Here is an 8983-nt window from a genome sequence, read left to right on the forward strand (position 1 = left end):
CCAAAATTGATATAGTTTAGACCCATCCTTGAGAAATTATGATCACATTTCTTTAGAAACTATTTTTGGGGACATAAAAATCAAATAAATGAACAAACAACATCCTTACAGAAGAGGAACTTTCAAAGAAAAAACCCCAAAGAGAAACAATGAAATGATTACTTGCTACTACTGATATGTAATCTGCTTTTTAAGAAGCAGCATATATGGGCCTTGAAGGGGGCCATGTTTTACAAAAGTAACATGTTCATTTTATTTTTTCCCTGCTGTTGTGAAAAGTTGTTCCTTCATAAGATTCCTCAGGCTCCCTTTCAGGCATTTTCATAACAGTCTTTTATAATTAGAATTTTGACAAACAGAAGCTTCTACAGACAACCATGTAAAGATAACGATAATGCATAACGTGATTCTCTGCAAGGTAGGACTGGGGCTGGGTGGGGGTTGGGGTGGGATAGAAGTGGGCAGGGCTTGTGAAAGAATACAGCTGTGGTAAGTGAGACCTGGTGTTGAGCCTCGTGAAAATGTTCTGAGGACAGAGGGTAAGTTATCTAGCTCTGATTAATCCTGCATAAGAATACTGCATAATTTGTCCCTGTCAAGAACCAACTCCTCTCACTTGCTTGCTGCTGACTTAAATCCAAGAGGAAGAAAAAACCAAACACTGCTTTCTCTTTTGTTCCCTGCAGAGCTTGGGACTCCCTCTGCAGCCTGGCGCCTGGTGGCTCTGACCCTGCTGACTGTGTGCGTGGTGTTGCTGATAGGCTTGACCATCCTGTGCTTTGTGTGTAAGTCTCTGCTCTGAACTCGGGGAGAATCCTGGTGCCAAAGTTTATCTAGAATGAGAAACACTTGTGATGAATATTTTTACTATAGTTCTGAATAATTCAATGTGCCTTTTTTAAACGGCAACTATTTAAATAATGAGTATTTAGTGCAAGAAGCACTAAAATACAGCAACCACTTGCCAACTCGAATTAAACATTCTGTTTGAGAAGAATTTTGACTGTTTGCTTATATGTCAATAAAATCAGCATTTTTTAGTCAGTGCATGCTCCAATCATCTCCCATTCCACATGGAACTGCTATTATGACTCTATATTTTCAGATAGACTTAAGAGAAATGAATTTGCCCAAGATGACACAGTTTATGTATGTACTGGAGTCCAAACTTGAATATAGGCAATATAAGATCTCAGAGCCTGAAATCTTAAACAATGTGCTGTTTTGTATTCCTGAGATGTGGAAAATAGAAATAGAAATAAAGAAATAAGCTGTCCAGGCTGACTTGGTTACTTGGGTTAGTTTTTCAGTTCTACCAGCTCTCCAAAACTCAGCAAAACAGTATCTCCCAAAAGGAAGAAAGACTAGGGAATCTCTCCGGACAGCTGCAATCTCTCCAAGCCCAGAACAGGAAGCTTGCAGAAGCTCTGCAGCATGTGGCAGAAAAACTTTGTCATGAGCTCTATAATAAAACTGGAGGTGAGTGTGTCCTGATAACTCCGTCCTCAGGATCTCTCAATAAAGAGCTAAATTACCCATCAATGTAACTTGAAAGCATGTATTATTTAATCAGCAGTCTGGCAAACTCAATAAAGAGTTTGGGCTTCAAGATCATGACCACTTATTGGGATCATGCAGTTAATATATGTCTGGGTTTACAATACATAAAAGGATTCTTCAAATATAGACATTTATTTTTGTAATTAATTAATTTTATTTTATTTTTAATTTATTTATTACAAATATTCATGATTAAAACAACAAAACAATGAACTTGGAATGCCCAAAATAACACTACAAGTAAATAAAANAGTTTGGGCTTCAAGATCATGACCACTTATTGGGATCATGCAGTTAATATATGTCTGGGTTACAATACATAAAAGGATTCTTCAAATATAGACAGTTATTTATTTTGTAATTAATAAATTTTATTTTATTTTTAATTTATTTATTACGAATATTCGTGATTAAAACAACAAAACAATGAACTTGGAATGCCCAAAATAACACTACAAGTAAATAAAACACAATCTTCTTTCTCAATTTACCTTGGTGCATGTGTTTACAAATTTACAACTTCTCCCCATCAAGAAGTTAAACTCATAACTATAGTTCTGAAATTTTAGGAATCATACAGGAATCAGTTCAAGAAAGCAGATAACCTGAATCAAATCCCAGTTATTTTAATTCAGTGTGACTTGGCTGGGTACCAGAAATATGTACTTTAATAAGGGCTACTCATGAGGAAATGTCAATGGTAGATGAACTACACTTTGATAAAAATGCTACTGAAGGAGACTAAAAGCATCACATCAGTCTGTGTGTGTGTGTGTGTGTGTTGTGTGTGTGTGTATGTGTCTTTCCATTCTGTCCATTTTGGATTTCTTTTTTTTTCTTTTTAATTTTTATGGAATCAAAATTGATTATACATGTTTTTGGGGTTCAACATTGAGATATGTTGATCAAATCAAGATTACTAGCATATGTATTGTTACAAATCATAATTATTCTTTATGCCCCTTGTCCAATCTCTCCCCATCCCCCCTCTAATTACCCTAGATTTCTTCTTTCCTTCTGAAAGAGTAATGGTTACTCTGTTGATTTGTTGCCTAGATGATCTGTCCAATGTTGAGAGGTGTGATCAGGTCCCCCAATATTATCATAGAGCAGATGCTTCTTCTGTCACTCTGAAATGGGCTTCGTGGAAAGAGACATCCTCTTCTTTTCTTTGGTCTCTGCTGGTGACTCTCCTTGTGTCAATGCACTCCAGTGGCTGGCAGACCATCTGCGTGGTCGTTGTGGTGTCTAGCCGCTTTCACAGCAGCCATGGTTATTGTGGTGGCTTTGGTGGTGGGCCACCCACATGGAGGTGATGTTTTTGGCATGCTCCTTGGTGCTGGTGGTGTGCCTGGTTGTGGCAGGGGGTGTCCAGTCCCTGGCTCTATGCCTCAGGCCCCTAGGCGGGCTCCGAGGTGCTGGTGGTGTGCCTGGTTGTGGGTAGGGTGGACCAGTCCCCACCCCATGCCCTGGGCCCCCAGCAGGGCCCCGAGGCACTGGCAGTGTGCTTTACACCACATTTTCTTTATCCAGTCATCTTTTAATTGAGATATAGGTTGATTCCATATCTCGGCTATTGTGAATAGTGCTGCAATAAACATGGGGGTGCAGATATCTCTTCAGTATGCTAATTTCCTTTCCTCTGGGTAAACACCCAGCAATGGGATCACATGATAGTCTGAAGTTTTTTGAGGAACCTCCAAACAGTTTTCCATAATGAATGTGCTAATTTACATTCCCACCAACAGTATATAAGAGTTCCCTTTTCTACATATCGATCCTCCCCAGCATTTAAATGTGTGAATTGTATGACATGTGAATTATATCTCAATAAAGTTGTTACCCACCCACCCCCCAATAAAAAGGGAGAAAGAGTGATCTTTAGGTATCACCCAGCTCACCTACACTCTGGGCTCAAGATAATTTTCCTCAGATATCAGTTAGAACGAGACTCATGATTTTTGTCATTCATTTGCTCATTCATTCAAATATATATTAGGCTCTCACCTGAGTCGCCTCGCTCAGCCAGTGAGCGGGAACCGGTCTGTATGTGGGATCCGAACCCTTGGGCGGGAGCGCCGCCGCGCTTCCCAAGCGGCGCACTTACCCAGTGCGCCACCGGGCCGGCCCTTTGCTTACTTCTAAAATGGGGAACTTCCTATGGGAACCAGTACTTGAGCTGTGTGGTTGAGATAAATTGCTGCTTTGCTGCTGTTTCCCTAGGGAAGGCTTTTTGTGCAGCTCAGGTTTTAATGGTTGACCTTATAGATACTTCTGGCTCTCCAGAGACCTGGTGCACCTGGGTTGTGTAGACACTCTGATCTGGGCCTGAGTTTTTTCAGCAAACTGCACCCCATGCAATTCTGCATCCCTGACCAGTCTCCTCTAAGTGGTCCTGAGCTGATTGGGGGGTGGGTCGGCTGTCCTTGCTGTGTCCCAGTGTTCTCTTGGTCGGCCTGTCTCCCCCACTGCCCATGCCCCAAACACTTCCCATGGGGCAGGCCCTGCGCTGGTCCCATGCGATGACTCACCAGCCTCTGAATGGCTCCCCTTTTTCATATGTTCTGGCTCCTTGCTCCTGCATGGGTCCACGGGAAACCTGCTAGTGGTCTTGCTGTCCTGAGGGCTACCAAGACCCTCTTCTCCCCTGCTGCCTCCAAGTGACTCCCTCTGAAGGGCACAGCTGTGGCTTCTGCTGGCTCCTGCTCCATGTGCTCAGCGGCTGGAGCCTTAAAGCAGCCATGGCCCAAAATGCTCAGAGCAGTTTTTTCTTTCCCTCATCACGGTTTCTCCTGCCTTCATGAACTCTGTAGGTCTCTCCTCCTCTTCCCCTGAGCTCCAGCAGCCCCCAGCTTGGCGGATGTTACATTTTTATAGTTGTAAATTGGTTGATTTGTGGGAGAGAGTGACGCTGGGGACTGTCTATTCCACCATCTTGACCAGAACGCCCCCATTTTGGATTTCTTGATGGTCCAGTTTATTCATTAGCTCTCTCTTTTGATTTCCTTATCATGCACACATAGAAAGCACCAATACGTGTTCAGATCTTCACTTCTTATTTATCTTTGGGGAACTCTAAAGCAGGATGAAATTTCCTAGTCTTCCATTCACACACCAACCACTTCTCAATGTAGCAAACTCTCCGATTGTGGGTTGTTCAGTAAACAATATCAATAGGCACACTTCTGCTTCTCAAGTGATTCTTTTCCTCATGACTAATGATCTTACTGGTCATAATTTTCTTTATTTTCTTATTTTTCTGAAAGCCAGTGTGCCTACTTTTTATTATCCTTGTTGGATGCCGTATCATCAAAAAGAGAATTCAGGTTATCTTGAAACCAGCGGTCTCTGGAATATTCATCTAGCTGACTAAAAACAAATAAAAGGAGAAGCTATGCAAATAAACCAAATTTAGTTTAAATACAAAATCCACCCAGAAATATATTAATGATGTTCCCTATTCTAATAAAAATTCTCATTTTTTGGTTAGATGTTAGTTCTTAGCTTTATTCTGCTGCTTTTCTTTGTTTACTTTCCTCTTATCCACTATACATCTATTTATTTTTTTCCCTTACTTATTATCCAGCCAGCCAGCTAGTATTATTCCTGGTATGTTTCTAGTATTTATTGAGTACCTATTAGCGCATACCACACAAAATACATAGGATTTCTGCCCTCATGAATCACTTACTCTAGTAGGGTAATAGCAATAAATATTTTAAAGATAAAATACGGTGACCAATATGTACCAGTCTGTCCAAAATTTTCCAATTTAGAACTAAAAGTCCCAGTTTTTCTCCTTAAATCTATTCTGCATACACATGCACACACAGTATGTATGCGTATAAACGTACATGGATAGTGTGTGTGTGTGCGTGTCCATGGGAAAGGAATTTCTTCTGACTTTTATTCCTTTTTTTCCCCAGATATTTAAGCAATATTAAATCAAAAACTTAAGAAAAATTATGTGCGTAAAGCGGTATCTTTACCTCCGTCTCTTTAGTTATATGGTTTCTCTAACTATTTCATATATGGCCCTTGAGCTTTAGTCTCTCTCCATTAATTCTAATTATCTCTTGCTTCCTCCTACATATACTCGTTGAAATTTCACTTTCCATCGATTCTCATTTAAATATGGAACTTCATTTTGACAGAGCACAGAGAGAATCACATGTCATATGTGAAGCTCCTTTCGTTTGTGAATGAGTCTATCCAGGTTTGTTAATTTCCTTCTTGCAGAATTTGGAGGCAAGCAGAACTGTCTGAGAGCTCAAAAGCTATCGAGCTGTGCAGCAACTTGGCAGTGTCATCATGTGACAAATATAATCTCCTACACTATTTATTTATTTAGAATGTTGTTTTACCTGGGCCGGCCCGGTGGCGCACTGGAGAGTGCGCTGCTTGGGAGCGCAGCGACCCTCCCACCGAGGGTTCGGATCCCATGTGGAGACCGGTTCCCGCTCACTGGCTGAGCGCTGCGCGGGCAAGCAACACCGAGGGTTGCGATCCCGTTGCCGGTCCCCGGTACGGGCGCGACACCAAGGGTTGCGATCCCGTTACCGGTCAGTAAAAAAAAAAAAAAATAAGAGAATGTTGTTTTACCTTATGAAATATTCCAAATACACAAGGAAATACAAACAACAATATAATACCTATCTGTGTTATATACTTAGATTTTGACATTTGACACTATATTGGGTTTTTTTTTTAATTTTTAAATTTTTTTATTTTAACTCCGCAATATACATTGTAGTTGATTTTTGTGACCCTTTAATAAAGAAACCATTATGATATGACTGAAGTTCCCACCCCACCACACAGCCACCGGAGACTCAATTATGGGTCCCTAACTCTCAAAGGCCCAAGGCCAGGTACCCATACTGGTGTTAAAGTCTTGACTCTCAGACCCTCGTTACTGTATTTGCAACGGCTACCGACATAGTCCATGTCACCTCGACCTGTGCGCTTACTTTCCTGGCTTGGATGCCCAGCTTAAGTTCCGACACATGGAAATTTGCCATTCTAATGCTTGTCTCAGTATTCTTTTTCTAAAAATTTCTTTATTTTTGTTTAGATTGAGAAAAGAGCCCATATCATCTTGATATATATTGTATTTTTAAAAATCCTTTTACTATTATATAAGAGGATTTTGGAGAAAAAAATTATAGAAACCCTGTTTTTGAATACATTGCATTTTGAATTTATAAACATATAAGCAGCTTTATGAAATTAAATATTTTCTCCATGTGCTGAATTGCATAGGCAAGGGACAAGGAAGTTTCAGTCATTCATTACTAGATTCCATACTCCACATAAGTAGTTAGTTCTAACTTCCACTGTTTTAATTTCCACTGTATGCTCAGTACCAATTATAATTCCTGGCATATATTCAGTAAATATTTGTACCTATTATTGCCTGGGCAATTAAATATCTAAGAGAAAAGGAATCAGTTCTTTCTTGGGACATCGAATACTGTATAATTTTAAAAGAGAAACACAGCAGAACCAGGTAGAAAATTACTTATTAAAACTGGTTTCTTTCCAAGGACACAGGTGCAGCCCTTGCCCAGAAAATTGGAAGTGGCATGGGGACAAATGTTACCAATTCTATAAAGAGATCAAAAGTTGGCAGGGCTGTGAATATTTCTGCGTTGCTGAGAACTCTACCATGCTGAAGATAAACACACAAGAAGTGCTGGTAAGATTCTGAAGCTCTTCAATGTTTGAAGGATTCTCACTCAAAAAGAAGCCTTTAAAGAGCTAGTCAAGAAGATTCTAAGGAGTCAGGGATCTTGGTCCCAGATTTTCCCTTTCAATATTTGAAGGATTCTCACTCAAAAGAGGCCTTTAAAGAGCTAGTCAAGAAGATTCTAAGGAGTCAGGGATCTTGGTCCCAGATTTTCCCACTTATTGCAGTCAAGGCTCAATTTTTATTCTTGTTGCTTCCAACGGTTCCCTGAAGTTTGAAAAAGGAATTCTGTTCTCCACCAATACCCACCCCTTAAAAACATGAGAAATATTTCTTCACACTCCACCCCCTCTCAGTCAGGGAGCAAAGGAGGAATGTCTGAATTTCTTACCTCTTTTGATTTTGGTAGAATGGGGACAATATTGATGTGTGTCAGAAAGATGAAAATAGCACTGCCTGCTCTTCCATTATAAAAATGACAAAGCCTTTAACTGAAAAACATTTAATTAAATTACTGCCGTAATCTGCAAATATATCTTGCCTTCCAGAAGTTTACAGCCTAAGATAGACTGATCAAAGCAAATATAAGAATAAAACTACAAATTGATATATATTAAGTCCATGCACTTAGAGTACACCAATAAAGTGGTGTCATTATTCCCCTTTCGTAGTTATCACAGCCTTTGGATTGAATTCCTCAAGCAGTGCGACCATTACTTATTTATCATTGTTTCTCTAGAATTTAGCAGAGTTTTGATGCAGAGATTATCAACAAAGGGTTATTTAATTAAATGCCCAGCTCACTATACAAATTTTTAACAGCCTTCTAGTTACGTCTTAATTCCTACCCACCTCCTAAAATCTGCACAAATGAACCTCTGTGCAATATCACTCATTTACTAAAATAATATTATTTTTACCCTTTTTGATGGCTCCATTTAGGCATAAAGGGAGGCAATTTTTTTTACTAAGACTATGTGTCCTGGCATAAACCCTCCTAATTTTTCTTATTCTTTTTGTTTCCTCTGCCTTCAGCACATCCTGAGGACTCAGGTATATAATTGAACTATATGATATGCACTGGTAGGATTTTGTTGTGAAAGGTATATAGTTATTTTCTCTCATGCACTTCATATATTTGTATATATTTAAATCACTTCTATATGATTTATTTTCAGAGCTTTTAATTTAAAGGTATCCCTATTTAATTGAAAACAGTATTTTAAAATACAGTTCTTGTCACATGCCTTATATGACTACTGCTTAGCAATAATTTCGCTTATATTTCCAATAATCTTTCATTGAATTAGTATGTGACATTAATTATCTGAGGTGTTGAAGATATAATAATTAACAAAAAACAGCATATGGTCTTAAGAAACTCATGGCAGGAAAAAAAGACATCAGAATGGATAATTACAATAAATTTAGACACATTTTGTGTTAAAGATATTGAGTGTAGAGCGAAACTACATAGGAAAAAGTAAATAACTTTTTAAAAATTTCAATATGGATGTCAGAAAAGCAATTATCACGTATATAGCTGTGTGTGTGTGTGTGTGTGTGTGTGTGTGTGTGTGTGTGTGTGTGTGGAAATTAAAAAGCTTTTCTTCCCACCCTTTCGAGTCCAAGACATAAATAATACTTCCAAATCCTTCTTTTACTTCTTTTTTAAAAATTTTTGATTGATGCAGTATAATTGTACATACTTATGGGATACAATCTAACATTTTG

The 8983-nt window shown here is 39.0% G+C and overlaps 1 protein-coding gene across 1 annotated transcript in view; it reads left to right on the forward strand.

The window, feature by feature from the left end:
* CLEC1A (C-type lectin domain family 1, member A) overlaps positions 1-8983 on the forward strand; it is a 21421-nt gene that overhangs the window by 10555 nt on the left and 1883 nt on the right. The window contains exons 2-4 of the mRNA XM_008578069.1: positions 687-785; positions 1303-1479; positions 7107-7258. Of these exons, the coding sequence (XP_008576291.1) occupies positions 687-785; positions 1303-1479; positions 7107-7258 (428 nt within the window). The remainder of the gene's footprint in view (positions 1-686; positions 786-1302; positions 1480-7106; positions 7259-8983) is intronic.

This window comes from Galeopterus variegatus, unplaced genomic scaffold, assembly GCF_000696425.1.
Source record: "Galeopterus variegatus unplaced genomic scaffold, G_variegatus-3.0.2 Scaffold1626, whole genome shotgun sequence".
NCBI lineage: Eukaryota > Metazoa > Chordata > Mammalia > Dermoptera > Cynocephalidae > Galeopterus > Galeopterus variegatus.